The 22701-nt window shown below is 29.6% G+C and overlaps 2 protein-coding genes across 2 annotated transcripts; both read right to left on the reverse strand.

Moving 5' to 3' along the window:
* Positions 1-8319: 8319 nt before the first annotated feature.
* LOC117933348 (DNA mismatch repair protein MSH3-like) lies at positions 8320-13168 on the reverse strand. Its single transcript, XM_034854710.1, has 3 exons — positions 12184-13168; positions 8537-8728; positions 8320-8454 (listed from the first exon to the last, which is right to left on the reverse strand). Exons 1-3 carry the CDS (start codon positions 13132-13134, stop codon positions 8320-8322), a joined length of 1278 nt encoding a protein of 425 aa, XP_034710601.1. The 5' UTR covers positions 13135-13168.
* A 5787-nt stretch (positions 13169-18955) lies between these two features.
* LOC117933099 (PR5-like receptor kinase) lies at positions 18956-22395 on the reverse strand. Its single transcript, XM_034854486.1, has 6 exons — positions 21605-22395; positions 21380-21430; positions 21206-21241; positions 21017-21070; positions 20810-20833; positions 18956-20286 (listed from the first exon to the last, which is right to left on the reverse strand). The coding sequence occupies exons 1-6, from the start codon at positions 22365-22367 to the stop codon at positions 19148-19150; spliced, it is 2067 nt and encodes a 688-aa protein (XP_034710377.1). The 5' UTR covers positions 22368-22395; the 3' UTR covers positions 18956-19147.
* Between the last annotated feature and the right edge of the window lie 306 nt (positions 22396-22701).

Raw genomic sequence — 22701 nt, forward strand, 5'->3', positions numbered from 1 at the left:
TAAAAATATTTTTTATTTATAAATAAAGTAAAAAATAATTTTTTTTAATAAAATATGAATACTAATATTATAAAAAAAAATCATAGATTATTTTTATAATAATAAAACTATTTTACGATGTATTATAAAACTATGGATATCAACATCTTCATAAAAAAATATAATTAAATCTTTTTGTTAAAAAATAATAATAATATTAATAATATTTTATTCAAAAACAAATAAAGTTTAATATTTTTAATACGTAATTAATTCCTATTTTTATTACGCGTATTTCATGTTAAGCGGACTTGGGCTTATGTGGTTCGGCATAAATGTTATTGTGGGCCTTGAGTCAGCCCTTAGTGGGCTACCAGAATTAACTTTGTTGTCGGATACTAGTACAAGGCTGGCTTATGGCATCAAACTCCATATCGGGCCTGACCCAATTCAAATAGCACATGATCCCAGCGTGGCCCAAGCTATTCATGCTCATGTCCTCCCATAAGCCTATGAACCTTCCACTGGACTTGGCCCAGCGGCTCCACTAATGAAATGTTATGGCCTCAATGGAGTTAATTTTGAACTTAAAATGAAACAAGTCGATTGGAAGACAACCTTGTTTGCACCAAGGCCCAAAACCAATGGACTTTTCATTCTTTTCAAATAGCAAATAATTATTATAACAAATTATCTCTTTATTTTCTTCTCTTTGGGTTAAAATATCCATCATCATCGACATCGTCGTCATTGTCATCGGTATTGGTCAAATATGACATTTTAAATAACCACTAAATAAATTTTCTTAGCACTAAAGGGAGGTTTATCTAGCCTTTTGAGGACATGATTCCTTTGCCATTGGAAAACTATTGTGGGCTAGAAAGAAGCTTTAACTATGATTATATATATAATCATATATGTTAATTAATTTTTTGATTTTTTGTGTAATGACTTATTCCCTCTCATGCAGAAATTATATGCTCTAGGTTTAATGAAATCTTACAACTTTAAAATATGTTTACATGATTAAGAAAAAGTTCATATATATATAATATCATAAACTTATTTCTCGATGCGATATAGGATATCATATTTTGATTGATTGTAAAGTTATTGAAGTTGAATGTCAAGCATTGTGAGATAGTTTATATAACCAATCATCTTCGGTTTTCAACATTAATTAATATTGTCTTCGATGTTGGGACCCAAATGGGACATTTCTAAAGGCAAAGCCACTTGCTTTGTAGGAAAAGGACGACAAAGAATTAAGTTTAATTTTCTAAAATTGTAGTCACAAATTAAAGGCCAAGTCTTATATATCACAAATTAAATTATTTGTTTGGATACAATTGTTTTTTAGTGCAAAGTAAAACATTATATGCTTTATCTATTTATTAGGTAATATGGTCTAGCTTAAGGATCAATTTCAATCATACATAACTAATTATTCTTACTTTTTTAGTCCAATAAAAAATTGTAAAGAAAAAAGAAAGAAAAAAAAAAAGGAAAATTGGTCTGCACTTTTAGTTAATGGCTCTTTACCTTTAAAGTTTTGGCTATGTGTTCCATACAACCATATTGCTTATCAATAGTATGCCCACTAAGGTACTTCAACTTTAGTCCCTATTCCAAGTTCTCTTTGGAAAACCTTGAATTATCATCACTTCAAAATTTTTGGATGTTTATACAATCCTTATATTCACACCTACAATAAACACAAACTCTCATATCATTCAATCCTAGTATCTTCCTTATCTATAGCCCAATTCATAAAGGATATGTGTGCTTTGACCACATTTCAAACCGAATGTATATAACTTGACATGTTACCTTTGATGAAACAGTATTTCCATTCCAACACTTCACTGTTCCTTCCACCTCTTTGTTGTCTCCTTCCTCCATTCAGTCTACTTATACCCCAACATTTTTACCCACATCTCCTCCTTTCCTCACTCCATAGTCCATCGTTTCTACTAACTGAGATCCTGCTTCTACTTGTGTCTATCATCCTAGTTCATTAGCTTTACCACACACTACGGCCTACTCATCTAATGGTCTTTCACCTTCACCAACATCTTCAATATCAACCATTATTCCAATTCTCTTTGTTGATTCCGCAACTAACATTGCTAGTTCTTACCCTTAACCCATAAATCACCATCCAATGGTCACACGTGCAAATGACGACATTTTTAAGAAGAAGGTGCCCATGGTTCACAAAGCCGTTGAACCTCATACCTTTATACAAGCAGCAAAAGATTTGAATTGGCTACTTGCCATGGAAAAAGAATTCACTGCCCTCATAAAGAACAATACATGGCACCTTATCCCTACTCCTAATAATAATTACATCGACTATAAATGGGTTTACAAACTTAAATACAAACCTGATGGGGCTATTGATCGATACAAAGCTCATTTGATCCAACAAGATTCCACCAAACTCTAGGTCTCTATTATTTTGAAACATTCAACCTGATTGTAAAAGCTTCAACAATTCGCATAGTGCTTGCCATTGCTCTTTCTTTTCAATGGTCGATTCGTCAACTCGTTGTTTAGAATGCATTTTTCAATAGTGATCCTAAAGAATAAGTGTTTATGAGCCAACCTCTTAGGTTTGTTAATAAACAATTTCCTTCTCATGTCTGCAAACTAAACAAACATTATATGACCTTAAATAGGCCCCACATGCATGGTTTACTAAACTTAGCAACACCCTTCTCGATTGCATGGGGTTTCCAATCATCTAAGGCTAACAGTTCCACATCTATTCATCACTTCTTTTATTTTGTATTTTTTATAAAAGGAGACTACAAAGCAAAATACTTATAAATTTGACTGAAATATGAGTCACAATAATCTTCAAAACTAAACTTTGTAACATCTTTAGAAAAAATTAACCACCCAATGATTGATTCTAAATTATAAATACCTTCTTAATTAAACAATTTGTTGTTCTATTTGCTTCCCTATAAATATGATGATAATGGTAAATATTTAGATTTTAAGATAATATTCAAGTATCGACCATTAATAATATAATAGAACTAGGAATATTACTCTTTTTATTATAATAATCTATAACTATTTTTTAGTTACCTTCAATCTCTAGGTTTAAAAACTCATTGTTTTTAGCAACTAACATGTAATCTCTTAAAGTCATACATTCCGCAATAATTATTGAAGTATTACTTATATGCCCACTTGCAACCATTTTTATAGTTCTATTAGAATCTCTAATAACCCATCTTGAAGCACTTTTATTCTCTATCTTTGAACCATCAAAATTTAATTTGAATCTTCCATTAATCAGAGGAATCCAATGAATCCATTTTTCAACCATTCATAGGACATTACATCCTTTGATTTGAAGATAGGAATCAATCATATAATCCTAAATATTTTGAAAGTTTAAGGTAGCATTCTCAATGACGAGAAAAGGGTTGGGTTGGATCTTCCTAATGATGTTTTGATTCTCCTGATTTATGTTGATGATATATTAGTAATTGATAACAATTCCCCTTAAGTTTTCTCATTTATCTCCTATCTCAATTCCTCTTTTGCACTTTGTGATCTTGGACATTTGAATTACTTTCTTGGTGTGGAGGTTCTTCATGTTAACCCTACATCACATCTCAATTGACACAAATATATCCAAGACGTCACAACTTGCACCGAAATGCTAGACTCCAAACCTACCTACACACCTAAAATGTTAGGCCAGACCTTATCTCAACATGATGACGAAATACTCATGGATGAAACCTTGTGTTGCAACACTATTGGTGTTCTCTAATACATAACCATCACAAGACTTGATATCTCCTTTCTTGTTAACAAGGCTTGCTAGTTCATGGCCAACCTCACCAATTCATTAGCTTGCAATGAAAAAAATACTCCCCATTTCATGGCTTATAAATACAATAATCTCCTCATTGGATATTCAAGGATATACCAATGTTGATCAAGCCTCCTACCTAGATGATCACAAGAGTACCAACAGGTATTGTATCTTCCTTGGTCCAAATTTAATCTCTTGGTCATCTATCAAACATCAAGTTGTCTCTCCAAGTAGTGTCAAATTTGAATACCATGGCTTAGCCTCTATTACAGCTAAAATCATCTAGTCCAATCCATTCTGAAAGAACTTTGTATTTCTCAATCTGCTTCTCTCCTAGTTTGGTGTGATAATCAGAGTGCAGCTCATTTAGTTACCAACTCGGTTTCTCATGCTCATTCAAAACATATTGAGCTTAACCTTCACTTCATTCAGGATAACGTCCTGGAGAAAGATCTCATCATTCACTACATTCTGTCTTCTAATCAAGTTATCAATATCTTCACCAAACATTTACCAAACTCGTAGTTGTTCAATTTTAGAATAAAGCTCGACATCATTCTAGGACCTATGAGTTTGTGGGGGAATGATAGACAATAAGAAGATAATTGAAGATTCAAGTATCCTAACTAATATTAGTTAAAGCATCTTAAGAAGTTAGAAAAGTTATTAAGAATTAGATGATCTGTTAAACATTATAAGAGTTGATTTGATAGGTCAACATAAAAGCAATGAAGGCTAAAAACTCAAGTGTGCTTGGCAAAAGAAATTATTCAAGAAGTTTAGTTCTCCAATTCCATTCCAAAGTCTTTTAGTATACTAGTTCATTAATCCTTGTTACCTTTTTTATTATAAATAAAAGGGTTTCAAAATCTATAAAATTATTTTCACCAAGTATTATTTGAATTATGATCTCATAACAAATAGAAATATTTGGGCAAAGGAACAAAATAATAATTACCTTAAAAAAATATTTCTCATGTAAATAATAATTCAATATAACTTCTATGGATATAAATACTTCCTATAATTTTTTCCCTATCTTTGTTTGAAAAAAATCATATCTCTAGTTTCTATTTAAAATATGAAGGTTAGTTTTTTAGATTTAGAGATTATTTTATCAATATTAATCAAATAAAAATTAATACTTTTTTTTAGCCTACATATTTTCAATATCCCAATAAAACATAAATTCCATCCAATATTTTACTTTCCCTCCCATAAGCTATAAACTTAATCAGCAGAATTTATCAGCTCATGTTTCATTCCAAAATGGAGTATTTGCATATTTAAAACCACATTTCATAAATAAAGAAAACTTAAGCCCTATTTGATAATTATTTTCGAAAATAATTTTAAAAAATATTTTTTGAAAACAATCTTTAAAAATCATTGTTTGATATTTTGTTAAAAAACTAAAATACTTGTGTGAGAATCTAAAATATTTTTAACATGTTTTTTTAAAAATAACTTTTACATATAATGCTTTATTTTTAATTCTTCTTCTTCGTATTTATATAATTATTTTTTAAACAATTTTTTAAAAAATAAATAAAAACAACTAAAAAATATTTTATAAAACCATCATATATATTTCCAATCCCCCGCCCCCCCCCTAAAATTCTACCCATGCACCGCCCCTCTCGGTGGTGCTTCTGCTGATATATTGGGCCAATAAATTGGTTCCAACGACCATGTCGTCCAATTAACAAGGAAAGATACCCCACTTGGGCCTCATGGGCGGACAAAGTGGAAGCCACACACAAAATTCCCCCATTTGGGCCTCGTGACCGGACAAAATCGACCACACACGCACTAATATAGTTGCTATTACCCTTCTTCAGTCTGCATATATATGTTTTTCCTTCAGCTTGGCAGCTTCCACGTATTGATAGCGACCACTTGAGAGAAAAATGATTTTCATTGTGGCACCGAAACGTTGTAAAGCCTGCGACATGAGGATAGGTCAAGAAAATTGGAGACTAGAGATTGAATAAAAGCAGCAGAAACTGGGTTTCCAAGGATAGAAAGGCAAGGCATGGGCTGAAAATCATATGATTTTGTTTTATCCGAGGAACATTTGAAGAAGGTGAAGTCGTATTCAAGTTTGAACTGAAAAGGGGAGGCAGCTAAATTGATGTTTCCAAGTTACCTTGGAAGGCAATTATCAGGGTCCAGATAAGAATATATTATGAATTATATAAAGAAAAGAATAATAAATATGCTTAATTCGATGCCTTCTAACCTCTACAAAAAATGTCATCAACATGAGCAAAAATAGAGAGTATTCATTTTAAGGAACTTTTGATCTCTAGTTTTTTCTGCTCTTGGTGACTTCATATGCAGGGAATTTGTGATTTTTGCCAAGAAAAAACATATGGAGGACAAGAAAGAAAGTCCAAAAGGGCATACAAATATTGAGAAATTAAATACCATCATGTGGATAAAGATGAAAATATCAGTAATTACGGATATATTCGTACTTCCATTAATATATTGGATATATCAAACATATATCGACAGATATTTTTAACACAAAATATCGATAAATCTAAAATTGATCGAAAAATTATAAAAATGTAAGAAAAAACTCTTTAAAATAAAATTAGAAGTATAATAGATATTTTAAATTTGTTTTGTTCAAAAATTGATATATATATATATATATATATATATATATATATATATATATTATAATTTATCATATTTGATAATAATATTGTATGCGTTGATAAAAAAAAAATGAATTTCATAACTATACATTTATTATTAAATTATATCAAATATTATTTGATAAGAATATCGTGATATTTGATTATAATAAATCTAATTTAAAAATATATTTAATATTAAAATTATAATTCATTTAATTCAATTGTATTAAATGATATAAAATAAATGATATATATATATATATATATATAATTTTTAATATTTAATTAATATATTAATGATATTAAAAACATTATGAAGAAAATTATCACCATAATTTTTATATTTTTGGTATTCAAATAAATGAAAATTTTTCATTTAATTATAAAATAACTATAATTAATTTGTTCCATAATTTTTTTTTAATATTATGTTTATATGATGAATTTGAGCATATATATATATATTTGCTACAACTTATATAATAAGGGGCAAACTTACCCCACCAATTAGCGTAATGCATGAAGAACCTTTTGATTGGGGTTTGATTGCGTTGATCGTCCCAACATATAGCAAAAAATCAACGAAAATACTGATAATTTATTGAACTAACGAGGTACTCATATTTTTCTTTATATATCGTGTTGAACTCCATTGAAATTTGATATTTCAACAATATGTCATCGAAATATCGCAATATTTTAATTACTACGTGTTGGTGACATATTTTAGTATGAAACTTTATAGAGGAGAATTCAAAAAAGAGCATTACTAGTAGTTTTCCCTCATTTGCAATTCAAATGTTCGTCACTTTATAAATACAACTAAGTAATGGAATTCAGCTTTTGGTTCAAAAAGAGTATCATCAAAAGAAAAAAATATTAAAAAAAACAATTTTTATATATTTGGTTGTCCTATAAAAAATAAATATAATTAATTTTAAAAAAAATTATTTATTTTTAAAATATTTAATCTTTATATATTAAAGTTAAAATAAGTTAAATGAGTTTGATTGTTTAGAATAATATATAAAAATAATTTATTAATTTTGAATTTACATTTTTTTTCATTAATTATTTTTTTTTATTTCCATTTTCTTTTGAATAATATTTTTCATAAATTTTCTAGAAACCAAACATAATCTTAAAAGTCATGATTTTAACCTTTCAATCTATAGAAGACTTAAAACTTAATTTCTAGGTTGCCAATTTGACCTCTATAAACATGGTTAGAATCAAGATTTCAGTTTTTCAAATGAGAAGCCTATAATGACTGTAGATGTTTACATGCTATATTGATGAAAAAAATTATTGTAAACTCAGCCAAATTGACTTTAAGACTATGTTTGATTTTAACAAAATTTGGGGAAAAATGTAATGAAATGGAAAAAAAAAAAAAAAAAGTAAAAAAATAAAAAATAAAAAAATAAAATCAATAAATTATTTTTTATATATTACTTCAATCTCATTTTATTTATTGTAATTTTTCATAAAAAAAACATAAAATTCTATCTCATTTTAGTTATATTTGTTTTTTTATGATATTTTTTATAGTACAATTAAATGTAAAAAAAATCACTTTTCTTAATTTTTTTCTTTCTTTTTTTAGTATTTTTCAAGAATCAAATAGAGTGTAAAACAAAAAATATTTTATTATATGTGGGGATTTTGAAAATAAAAAATAAAAAATTAAAGTTTTAAAAAATATTTATTAAATGTTGTAGATTTTTAAAATTGTAGTTTTTTTTTTTTTTTAACTTTTAATTATTATTATAAAAAATATCATAAATTCGAAAATAATTTCACCCATGTTATTCTTTAATAAATATTTTTTAAAATTACTGTATTTTTTTATTTTCGAAAAGCGGGCATATGTGGCGGCAACTTGGGCCACATGGCCCAAGGCATGTTCTGAATCAATCCTGTGACAACATCTCCCAAGGGATACCGAGCACTTACAAATTTCACATAAGAGGTGGTGGGTGGCTAAAATGAAAATATATGTCCAAAGAAGCAGTAATTCATACTGTTTCGTTCCTGACACGAGAAAGTCAACAAACACTAATACCTCAATTGCCAGGCAATGATTTTCCTGTTCCATCACTTCTGTGTTGTCCACTTGATGATCAGCTCTACTATCTTCACTTAAGTTCTCATGTAAAGACATAACTTCAGCAAGTGCTCCACCATCACTGAAGCAATCTCTTGAGGTACGCTCCACACGAACATTTGATGCAGGTCCAGCATAGGCTAATAGCAACTAGGAATAAACCATCTGTCACGCCCCAAGACCCACTTCAAGGGCGTGACGGTCAATTCACACCTCAAACCCAAAGACTTACAGTGTAACCTGACCCAAACAATCATATTGTAACTGGATGTTACCAATTACTAAATACCTGTTCAGAGTAGCAGAACAAAATCTAAAATCCTCAAATTCAATTTCCAAATAACTTCCAAATATCAATGATCCAAATGAACATAACTAATAGTTAAAACAAAATCCAACATAAAATCCTAAGTCAAATTCTAATGATGACTATTCCTCAGCCTAGCCATCACTCCTCACCCGAACTAAGAGTACCTGAAAAATTTTCAACAATTGGGAATGAGCTCACAGCCCAATAAGGAATATTAATGCAATTCATGGATCAAATATTTTCATTTCAAATAGGAGATATCATTTTTTTTTTCATCAAATATCAGAGTTTCAAAAATACCAATATATTCAAAATTCAACCAACCAATTTCATATCAAATTCAAACATTTTCACATAAGATTCAATCAAATCCATTCAATTTTTCATTATTCTGGTTATCAAATATCAAATGCCCAGTTAGGTGGGACTTTTCAAATGGGTGGCTAGCCTCAAATTGTTCCTGGTGGACGGAACCAAACACTACTAGTACTAGTAACCTCTAACCAAACCCCTAGAGGTTGGGTCCAAATCAATTACATTCCACCATGAAATGTAAAGGTCAACTATTATATCCCGTTGACAGGCCGAATAGTCAACTATTATATCCGTTGACAAGGGCCAAATAAACCAGAGTGATGTTTTTGTTCAAGTATTCAAATTTACACAACATAATATCTCCATATTTTGTGTCATAAATAAAACAAAATATTCCAACATAATATTTAGTGCAAAACAATTTGATCCATGCATGGTAACAAAATATCATTTTCTTCTCCACAATTCAAAATAACATATAAAATAATTTAATTTTATAAATATTGCATTAACTTCCCTTACCTCAAAATATGCAAAGACCTTGAAGGAAAAATAACCTTGAAAAGTCTACTCCTCACCTAACACAATAAAAAGACCACTATTACTTTTTACCTCAAAATATAAATCTGATAATCCTAAAAATTTCTAAATGTTAAGATTAATATTTCTGATTAACAAAGTAATAATTTAATTACTCTATTCCTTATTTAATTAAAATTAATAAATTCTTAATTTGTTTCTAATAACACATTACTAATTTAATTAAATTATAATTTTATTTCATTATAAAATTCTATATATATAATATATATATATATATATATATATATATATATATATATATATATATATATATATATATATATATATATATATATATATATATATATATATATATATATTGCTAAATCTCTCATTCTATTTATTACAAAAAAAAAAAAGACCATTATTACTATTATCTTATTTATTAATCTAAAACTAAATATTATTATTATTATTATTATTTTTAATTAAACAATTCAAAAGCCATTCATGACTCTCGGGTACACCAAACCAAAAAGTAAGTTTTTTTTTTTTTTTTTTCTTTCTTGCTTCCAGCACAGCATGCGTACGCCCTTTTGTTTTTGTTTTTTTTTTTTTTTTCCTTCTTTCCTTCCTGTGGACACGCGTTCTTTTTTTTTTTTTTTTAATTTAACCCTTACCTAAAATCAAAACTTTCCAAGGAATTTTTTTTTTTTTCCATCTAATAAAACTTAAGATCTCCCAAATTCCAATAATAAAATCAAAATCTTAGATTTTCACTATTTGATATTAAAACGAATTAAAAAAAATAATCTAACCCTAATCTAGATTTGGGGTTTTCCAAAAAAAAATATATATATATATCTAATGTGTTTGAAATTAACTAATGAATCTAAAATAATAATCTAGGGGTTAGAAACTTACCTATAGAGGTTTGTTCTTCAAACCTTGAAATCTGACCTCAACTTCACGTTTTCTGGAAACTCTCTACGAACAGGAATACGATTCAAAAAAACAATAGGAAGAAAAGAATTTTCTATTTATACCTAGGGTATTATTCGTAAAATTACTTTTTCACCCCTCTTCCATTTTATTAAATTAATTAATTAATTAATTTAATATCATTATTAAGAATTTCCTAAATTACCCTTTAAAAAGAAAACTTGGGCGTTACACCATCATATAGTCATATCAATGCAAATTTAAGTAGCCAAATATCAGAATTGGATGCAATCATTTTATAGGACGTGAGCATAAAGAAATGATTTTAAATAATATTTTGGTTTCTAAATGGCATAAATGACATCACCAGCATTATTATTGAAGAGGGTTTCCAAACAGATAATAAAGCAAAGATGGAATGCACCAAATACAATAAATAATAAGAAAAAGCAAAGGGTAGATCAAAGGTATTTCTAAAGTACACCTCTGAAATCCAAGTAATGACATTTTGGTTGTCTTATACCAGAAGATGTACCGGCTAAGGAAGTTGTATGGTCCCTCAAGTAGAGCAAGGTCTATGGGTGGTTGCTGCTGAAATGTTATAAGGAGACACTGACAGGGACCAAAATCAGGTATGGCTTAATTTTCTATGTAGAAATTAAGTTTCAAATTAGAAATTAGATGTAGAAATTAAGTTTCAAATGATATTGTAGCGTACTGACTGTAGAAATTAGAAAATGACACATATAAATCCTTTCTAACTTTCTCTTTTGTGTAATATGATTCAAATATAAGTTTCAAATTTTCCTTATATTTATCTGTATCTTATTGAAATCATCTATTTTGCCTACAGAAAGCTGTTGAATAAGCCATCTGTAAATAACCAGCATCTTTCAAGTTAATAACCAGACTAAATTTAAAAGCCAGTATTCCATATCACACGCTAAATATCAGTTGATAAGTTCTATTCCAGGGATGAAATAGTTAAAGAGAACATTGTATATGAAAGAATTACATTTTCAAAATTATTTCAATAAAAGCAAATGGATTCCCCATTACCACTTATGTTTAATAACAATTAAATTGAATCCGCACTGCAGTTCTAGCATAATTTATTTGAATAAGTCTGGTTTGGATTTCAAAATTATGAACTCTTCCCTTTTTGTTTTTCATTATAAGGAATAACTAAGAATGTTAGCCAATGGTTTTATTTATTTGCCTTTAGGAAAAAAGATCAAACCTTTAAGAACATCCAGATGAAACAATGATGGTTCTGCACCCTTTTGAAGTAGAACCAAAGTAGATTTCCATTTATACAAATACTTAATCATGGAGTTCAATGCACCATATAGAAGGGAGCCTTGAAGGAATAATAATTTGATTTCTATAAATAGAAATGACCAATAATGGAGTTCAATGGAATTACATAGAAGTCTTATATAGAACACAATTCTCCCAAAAAGTTAACATCTCCCACTTCTGCTAGACACCAAATGACACTGTAACTAAAATCTACCTTCTCTGTTTGTTTAGAGAGCGGGTATCCAAGAAGCAATTCAGCAGGGGACATGCTCAAAATCACAGCCTCAAGCCCAGCCCTCATAAAATTATCATTGAACTCCCCATGAACAACATCCCCCGTTGATACTTTAACTGCAACAATCCCAATTCTCACATCAAACCCACCCCCAACACCACAATCTTTACTATTTTCTACACTAATCCCTTTCTCAACTACACAAACCAAGTAATTATTATAAGACCCACATTCCTCTTCCCCACCTCCCACGTCCTCTGCTGCCTCCAACGTCGCCTTTGTGTACAATGCCGATAAACCCCGGCAAAAGGGTCCCAGTTTATTCGAACCATGCGCCTTAATGGCTGCAGTTTCGGTCTGCTTAACAACACCTACCTTAAACCCTGCACTGACAAGTCTCCTCACATGGACATTTAATCGAAAAGTTGGTATGCTAGGAGTCAAGAAATTGTGATCAACATGAGCATAAATGCCCAACACCCTAGCTGCAATCTCAGCATCCTCACCAAAGAATCTATACCTATACCCAACTTCTACCATCAATAGAACATCTGGGTATTTTTGCTTTAGGTCCACGACTTGTTGCTCCAGTGGAGTGTACTTGGTGGTTGGAAGTGGGAGCTTTGTGGGTGTTGAGGAAGAAGGCTCAAGAAGCTTCTGTACGAACTTTTGGTGGAGAGAGGGGTCAATGGGGTGAGAGATTTTGGGGGCTTTGGGGTGTTTGGTGGAGGGGGACACGTGGGAGGAAGGAAGGCGTTTGGAAGGAGAGAAAGTGACAGTGGTGGAGATTTTCGGTGGAGGGGTTGGTGGGTTTGGGAGCGAAGATGGAGATGGAGATGGTGATGATGGTATTGAAGATGAAGATGATGAAGGGGCTTTAGATTTGGGAGCGAAGAAACGGGAGATCACCTGCTGTTTCTGCTTTCCCATAGCGTGGTGGTGCCTTCTTCGATTGTTTCAGTTCTCATGCGGTTTGACGATTGTACTATTTCAAAGTATCGCAAGTGGAGAGCGCCAATACCTCAGTATGATGAAAACTTTTTAGGTTGACATAAAAATTATACTTAAAAGTACGAAAGTGGAAATCAAATATTAAAATTGGGATTAAAAGATATAAATGATACAATATTAAAAAAAATATATTAAATATTCAAGTTAAAGGTAATATAACATTTTTCACATCACATCTTTTAATTATTTTTAGTTATTTTTTGAAAACTATTTTAAAAAATAATTATATAAACATATAAAATAATTAAAAATAAAATATCAAATATACAAATTATTTTTAAAACATATTTAAAAACATTAAAAATATGTTAAAAATATTTTAAGTTTTAAAATGGACTTTTATAGTATAAAACATTATAGAACGGTTTTAAAAAAATATACTTAATAACTATTTTTTAAAATAGTCACAAATAGAACCTAAACCTTTGGTAAACAATACATATTGCTTGAAAATAATTAAATCTAACATACCGACTATGCATACTACAGATTACATTGAAAAAGTTTTTTTTTTTTTTTAAATATGTAACTTTTTTATAATTTAAAATTACAGAGTTTTCAAAGTTTCAAAGTAGTTTTTGACTTGGGATAAATCATATAATAAGATTTGGAAATATTTTTATTTATTTATTTATTTTTACTTTTTTTAACAGTTTTTAGGCTATAAACAATCAACATATTATTGGATGGCTTAAATAGCTTGTTAATTTTATTACCTTATCCTCGATAACATGATTTGAAAAAAAAATGTTTTTGCTTTTGCTTTCCAATTTTTGTTTTGTTTTATTTTATTTTTTTTTACTTTTTATTTTAATTTTTATGAAGCACATATATATGGGTTTGAAGGGTGTCATTTCATGCTCCATGTAGGCATGAGCCCTGATAGGAGGCTTTGAGGACAAATTTCACTGAATTTTTTCTTAAAACTATTTATTAAAGCATGACATTTTTAAAACAATTTTTGAATTTATAACATTAATTAAAAATGATTATAAACCTTAAAATTTGTCTAAAATTTATTTTTATATTTAATTTTAAGTTCAATTTTATCCTTAAATTTAAATATCAATTATATCTGAATTTTTTTATCCACCCACACCTTTTTAAGTTATTTCGATTTTTATTATTTTTTCTTTTCTCATCTCTCTTTCCGGTACAACTTTCTCTCCACTCCCACCCCTACCCCTCTATCCTTCCTTTTCATTTTCTTTTTCTCCACCTATTTTTTTTTTACTTTTTTTTGTCTTCCTTTCCATTTTCCTCCCCTACCCTCTCTCCCCATCCCCAGCTCAGACTGGCACAGGACCACACCCCTTTCCCCTCTTCATTTTCCCTCTCTTTTTTTTTTTTTCTTTTGTTTCTTCTTTTCCTCTTCCCCACACCCATTTCTTCCCTCACCCAAAAACCCATCCAATCTCACCGCCGCCTGTAGCACCGTCGACGCCACTGCCGCCCGGTGACGTAACTGCCGGCTGGCAACCCCCCTTCCACCCATCTCACATTTCCCCGTTTTCTTCAAATTTATGTAAGTTTATTTTTTTATTTTATTTATTTTATTATTTCTATTTAATTTTTACAGTAATTTATTATTGATTATTAAGATTGTTTGTTTGAGCTAATTTATATTATTTTTGGGTTTGCATTTACCGGGGATATTATTTCTAAGCTTTGGGTTAAGTTTAAATAATTTGGATATATTTTAAACCTTGTATTTTGATTCGGGTATTGTTTGTTAATGTATGTTTTATTTGGATTTAGTAATAATTGGATTTTTTATTTGGATTCGCATATTAAATTAGGTTTGGATTATGTGGTATTAAATTTAGGTTGAATTAAATTTATTTTGTTTTATGATATTTCGGGCTTGACTAAATTGCGTGGTTATTGGATAAGGATATTGATATGAAAGATATTTTTGTTGGGTATATTAATTAATTTGGATCTATTTTTATTGGTAAAATTTATTGGACCAATTTGAAATTTGAACTTGAGCTTGAATAATTATTTTGGGCTCTGTATATTTACATGTGGAGAATCAAATTTTATAGAAGAAAATGAGGTTTACGAAAGTTGTAAATGGGGCATTGAGCTTGTTGTAGGCTTGTCTAAGTACATATTTTATTTCCTTATTTCTATTTAATTTCATTTCTATTAGTTCATGTAAATGTTTTTATGTATACAGGTGTATGCAAAATTGAATAGTTGATAACTTAAAAATTTTGTTTTAATAAAACGAATAATTAGCAATTACGTTTTAATAAAAACAATAGTTTAGAAAAAAAAATTTTAATAAAAGAAAGTTTTTTTTTCTATAAAAATTCAAAAAAAAATGTTTTTAGGAAAATCCAGAAAATTATTTTTAATAAAATTCAAAAAATTATTTTTACCAACTATTGTTTGGAAATTTATTTGTTTAATAAAATTTGTCTAAAAAATTGTTTTGTAAATAAAAATTGTCCCAAAAAGTGATTTTTAAATAAATTATGTTTCCTTCATTAGAATTAGAATGAGATTAAAAGTATTTTTTATAAATAGAGATTTTAAATAAATTTTTTTATGAGATTAGGATGAGAGTCTTTTGCAAATTGAAGTTGTAGAAATCATTTTTCTTGATCAAGTTGGGTTGAAAATATTTTTGTAAATAAAGTTTGTAAAGAAATTAATTCCTTTGTAAATAAAATCAAATTGAAATACTTTTGTAAATAAAGTTTTAAAATTTCATTATTTTTCTGGTAAAAGTAAAAATCTTTTTATTGCAAAATTGAAAATTTTGTAATAATTTTTTTGATACTTTTTTTGAAAATTGAACACAAATAAAATTGAATTAAACCATTTATTGGAAATGAATTGAAACATTTTTATAAATAAATAAATTGAAACCATTCATTTGAAATTGTTTTTAATTTAAAATATTCTTTTTTTAATTCGATTAATAAATCAATTTGATTAATTATCTTGTCATTTACCTTATATACTATTATAATTTATTTTTATGATTATTTTTTTGTATATTGATTTGTGTTATTAATCTTGCTATTCATGATTAAATAATTAATTACCATAATTATCTCAATTCACTTACTAGAAATCGTAGGTATACGAGCCATAATTAATTAATTAATTATCATAATTCCCTCAATTCGCTTACTAGAAACCAAATAGGTAACGCAACCCTCAAATTTAGATTTAGTTTTTGTAAATATGTCTTTTTTCAAAAAATGAGTCAGATAGAGTTTTTTTTTCTCATTTTGTTTTTCCTTTTAAAAATAAATTAAAATAAGCGGCAACTTTAATTTTTTTTTTAAAAAAATCAAATTTTCACAAATAAAAAAAGAGAGTCTCGTTGTTTCGAGTGGGGACGTACTTGAAAAATGTGAGTTTGCAATTATCTTTTAAAAAAAATTAAATATGATTTTTTTAAAAATAATTTTAAAATTTCAATTCAATTCCTTAATTATGCAATTGATTTGCGAATAGTTTCAAAAGTATTACATTTTAATAAATATTTTTAAAATGTTTTTTTTTTTTTTTCAAAGCCCCTTGAAAAAAAGTTCTTTTTCAAAAGTGACTGTTTGCCTTGATTTTTGATAAATTAAAAGAATCATTTGTAAAAAATTGATAGTTTAATTATTGATAAAATTATGACATTTTGTATCGCATAAGTTTAAAAAAAAAAAGGTCATATAGTTCTTTGTCTTAAAATCATGTTTTCAAGACACAATTTTAGTATATCATTATGAAGTAATGTATTGAAAAGGGATGATAATGAAACAAATTTTTTAAGGTACCCACTCTACCTTGCCCTTAATGAAATGAATTTGAAACTAAAATAAATATGTTAAGAGTAGATTTGAGATTTGAGGCATTACCTTATCCCTCTATTCCCCGATTATATATAGCTAATTTTAAAAAATAATTTAATTTAATTTTTTATGTTCCAATTTTTAACACAAATTATTTTTCAATAACACAAGTTATAAAAAAATTATAATATTTTATTTATTTATAATATGTATTTTAATAATAAAAAAAAGAAGTTAAAATTAATTGTTTAAAAAATTGAAAATTGAAAGAAATTACATGGGGTGGAACCCGCCTCACCTTGTTTAAATGTTTTTGTTAGAGTGGGAATGATAATTACTTGGGACCCAACTCGTCCCAAAGCCTTGAAGACATGATTTCATTACATTATTAGTAAAGTATTATGAAGTTGTGATGAAGACATGATTTTAGTATTTTATCAAGAAGTTGTGTATTAAAGACACCTTTTTAGTTTTTTTTGTTCCCCTCTTCTATCTTTTTCTAATAGTTTTTTTTTTTTTAATGTAAATTAATTTATTTTTTATTTCTTTCTCATGTTGTTCTATTTTTATTGTTTTTTCTGGGTTTATTTTAAAAAATTTATATTTTTTTACCATTATTCTATATACATGAAATATAAAAAGTAGTGTGAATGTTGCAATTAATTTATTTGTAGAGGTTTATTTTGGGAGGATGTGAACCAAAAAAATAAAAATAAAAACAACTGAAAATGAGTAAACATTAAAATTTTTAAAAATAAATAAAATTTTTTGGAGATAAATAAACTTAGTTATTCACATATAATCATTGATCAATTTATAATTTTATAGAAATTTGGATGATTAAACAAAGAGTTGACAAAAAAAAAAGGCAAAATATTTGAAAATAAATAAATTTCATTAGTTTTCTTGTTGTTTAGGAAATAGTGCTTCTTATGTAATGAAGGAAAAAAATAATGTAACCAAGGGTTTGTACCATAATTGATTGACATTATAAGAAATGGTAATGCAGTGGATTTTTTTGAGCACCCATTTTATTTAGCCCCTAATAGGATGAATTTTCGATAAATGTAAATGAGTGTAGGACATGTTTGAGAAATTTTTTAAACCCAGGCTAGGTACAAGATGGGTTCGATTGATTTTATTTCATCTCACCCGTTTCAATTATATATAATATTAAATAAAAATTATTTTTATTATTTTTCAACTTTTTTAATATATACAAAATAAAAAATTTTAATTTTCTCAAAAATGTAATTCGTAAATTCAACAACCACATTACCAAAATTCTTTTAATGAATAAGGTAGCTCCTTGGGTTGAATCGTACTTTTGTGTTTGCGTAGTTAGGCTAATATTTTTGGATTAGACCTACGTTTTTGGGTAGTCTATTTTTGTGTTTGTACAGCTGGGCTGGGCCCATATTTAGTTACGCTTGGGCCTACACTTTTAGATTAGACCAGCACTTTTGGATAGTTCAATTTTTTGTGTGTTTGATTAAGCCCACCTAAGCTAAGCCCCATGAGGGATTGATAGACCCTTCACCTAACCCTTCACTTAAGCCCACCTAAGTTTTGCCAAGGACACTGTCTTCTTTTCCTTTTCTCTCCATTTTGTTGCCACCAGAGTGCTAACTTACGATTAAATAGGGATATGCCAAACCAACCCCCATATGGAACTTTCCTTTGTTTGTAGGAAGCATGCTACCTAGTGGTAGTCGAAGCTGCTACACTTGGTGGTACAGTTTGCGAAGCTGCTACCTACGAATTTTTAGCTCTAATACAGCACTTGCTGAAAAAAATGTTAAATTCTATATATTGAAATAAAATTTCAGCTCTATGAATCAAGATGATTGTAATATGGTTTGTCACTAGTCTTTAATCACTACTCTGCAACCCTAAATATTTTTACTTCAGAATATTAAAAAATGAACGAAACTTGCTTGAAAGGAAACAAAACTTTATTTAAGAATTTCAAAGGCCTTGGAGAAGACGACTCATGTATGGAGACCTTCTAGGAACCAAGCCAGTGCTTTAGGACAAATACATTTGATACATGAAAAGCAACAATCCTTACATCTAAGCCAAGAAAACATTATCAAGGGACAAAGCATGCAAGTAGATACAATGTGGCACTACCTTCCGGTTAAGGTGATTGTATCCATGGCATTAAGTGATGAAACTGGTACTCCTACTTGATTGCTCACCTGATCCTCTACCTTCAATTCATCATAATATAGAGAAGGCTTAGGAGGCATTTGCAAGAGTTCAATCTCACCTTCTAGCATCTTCAATGTTTTGCTCATGGAAGGACGGTCTGTGGGCTTCATCTGTATACACCATAATGCAACTATCACCATTTTTTTTACAGATATTTTTTCATTATCTGTGGCATCTCCCATTTCAATGTCCTCCTCCCCTTGGTCAAATTTATCATATATCCATGATGGGAAGTATATTTGACTTGAGTGATCTGCTAATGCATTCAAATTCTTCCTTTTACCCACCATTTCCATCAACAACATTCCAAAACTATAAACATCGGCCTTATTTGATATGCATCCAATGTTTTTGTAGAACAATTCTGGAGCAATGTATCCCATTGTTCCTCTTGCTTTGGTGAGAGAAACAATACTTTCATCTGTTGAATACAACTTTGCAAGGCCAAAATCTGAAACTTTTGGAGTGAAGTCTTCATCGAGAAGAATATTGTGTGGTTTGATATCAAAATGTAGAATTTTCATATCACAACCTTGATGTAAGTATTCAATCCCACGCCCTACTCCAAGTGCAATCTTATACAACCTCTCCCAACTTAAGGGGGTATTGTTTTCATGTTTCGGAAAAATAAACTTATCAAGAGATCCATTAGGCATGAAGTCATATATAAGAGCCCATTTTGAACCTTCTATGCAAAATCCAACAAGTTTCACCACATTAATATGATGGATCCTTCCAATTGTAGCCACTTCATTGATAAAATCTTGCCCATCAACTTTAGACATAACCAGTACTTTTACTGCAACAACTCGACCACTCTTGAGCTTTCCTTTATAAACAGAGCCAAAACCTCCTTGTCCTAATTTATCCTTGAAACTGTTGGTCATCTTCTTTATATCATAATAAGAGTACTTTATGAGTTGAAGACTTTTGTGATTTTGCAGGAATTCTTCAATATTATCATCTAATGATAAGTGTCTTCGTCGAAACTTGTAGATTAAATAGGCAAACATGAACATCCCAAGTACAATTCGTACTCCAATGTTTATCATGACTGAACATACATAAAGCAACAAAAAAAAAAAGAAATATATTAGAAAATGTTTATTATCATATGCATTCAATTAACATTAAATCCACCAAGTAAACCATTAGGCAATTGCCTTGCTGATTAATCTAAAAATAAAGGTATTGTGAAACTTTTTGAGATTGGATTGAGTTTTGAACTGTGCTGCTTGGGGGCTCTCTATGGAAGTAATATGCAGGGTAGTAAAGAAAAAATTGGGGCTTTGGAATTGGAGGCCTCATTTCCGATCCCACAGTTTTGACTTTTTTTGTATACAAGTGGACTAGAAACTGAATTTAGACCAGAGTATATGCATTCCAAATCCCCTAAGCTACTACTACTACTAATAATAATAACAATTATTATTATTATTATTATTATTATAAGCTTTTGATTTTATAAATGAGGGCCCAGTTGGATAAAAAAATTCAAAGGTGTTCATATAAAAAGGCTTCATTATAGATACATATTATTCCACGAAGAATTAATAGTTGGGAACGGGAAGTCTTACCAATCTTATGAAATATCCAGAATCCTGATAAGAAAAGAATAACATAAATTAAATTCAGAAAAGAATATGAATTAAATTAAGTTATAATTATAATCTTCGAATCATCCTTATTATACAAGAGGAGGGATAGTTGTAGTACAACTACAAATAATGATGACTATGCAAAATTAAGTTGGTAAATATAGCGGAACTCCCGTTCAAACTTACCAATGGACGCAAAGATATTGCCATAGTCGCCATTCTTGAGCGCTTCTCCAAGTCCTACATGATTGAATCAAGCAAGTAATCTGAGTTTTTGCAAGTAGAATTGAGTGCAAAACAATTCTGTATAATTTGAAGAAAAAAAGGAAGCATAAGTAATTGATTTAATATGAAGAGAGAGCTACTAAGCCTCACCTGGAATTTTAAAATTTTCGGGAAACCATATGTATGCTGTGAGTGAGAGAGAGGATATTGAATTCAAAATAAGAAAGATATAAGTGAAAATATCACTATTATTATCACTGAAACAAAAAGGAAAATTATCGAGAAATAAGGACAAAAAAAAAAAGGAAAACTCGGAGGCCTTACCATATAAGTAAAACAGAATGTCAATCAAGATTGTCAAGATTTTCCGGATCCCTGCATGATTGTTTATTCATATAGACACATTAGTCACTGATGGGGCACTTCAAAATTGACTTCAAAGTTTTCATCATGCATGAATAACATCTAATTCATTACTCCAAGCCTCCTTTACGAGGCTTCAATGATAATCTTACTCAAATTTTGGCTTTAAGCAGACGTAATACCCACATTCTACGGCGCTGGAGTTGGAGCATTTGAAAGTATTGCTGGTGAAATTCAGATCACAGGATAGCCCTTTCACTTCGCATTCTATGGCGCAGATGGAATACAGAAATGAAAGTTCAAACCCCATGAGTAGCTCTTCTTGCAAATCTGACATTGATAAATGTCTTCCCTCCGCAACTGCCTTTGATTGAGTGACGATATTCCCGTCCAAGATGCATGAATCGGGAATATCTCTGAACTCCAAATCTCCAACTATTGCATACGCGTATGGTTGCGAGAAAGGGGAGCTGCGATTCGTGTTGCATGGAATGACAGGAATATACTTATTATGAATCTTGTCACCAGTGATCAGCCATGGGCATGTAATGAAAACTACAGAACTGGAATTTGTAGGAACCTCATATGGATACTGATCCATGCGGAAGTAATAGAGAGGATAGGAGAAACAGTTTCCCATGCCCTTTTTCTTTAGGCCCGGATCCACTACCCGAATGGTATGGCTACTGTAGTTGATGTCTGCAACATGGTATTTTCCGCCGTAATCGAGGTTTACCATAGTACGATTATTTTCACAGATCAATCCCAAGTCAAGATAACTGTGGTCAGACGCATAATCATCTTCCAAATAGAAAGGGTCACTGATGTTCATATCTCCGCAAGAAGATTTGAAGGTCTGATTTTTATCAGCAACGCAAACAGAAAGGAAGCACACATGGAGGATTGTTAGGAGCCCTACTCCCACAAGATTTTCTTCCCTCAACATCATAAACTTAGAGAGAGAGAGAGAGAGAGAGAGAGAGAGAGAGAGAGCTATTACTTTGTTTTTGAAGTTGCATGTTGTAGTGATAATTAAATACACAATTACCGAAACCCAACTCAACTAGCTAGGCTCATGTCTTCCAAGCTAGTTTTTTTGGTCATTGTGTTTCTCCATCATTTAAGACAAATGCTAAACCAATTTAGACATCCAAATTTTTTTCTCATTTTCACATTGACCGGCAACATCGATGTATATTATTAAACGATTAAAGGAATTGGTCAAACATTCTATCCTTCAATCCTTACTAGATACATCAACGACCCCACAATGTTTGAAGTTT

This window comes from Vitis riparia, chromosome 16, assembly GCF_004353265.1.
Source record: "Vitis riparia cultivar Riparia Gloire de Montpellier isolate 1030 chromosome 16, EGFV_Vit.rip_1.0, whole genome shotgun sequence".
Classification (NCBI taxonomy): Eukaryota; Viridiplantae; Streptophyta; class Magnoliopsida; order Vitales; family Vitaceae; genus Vitis; species Vitis riparia.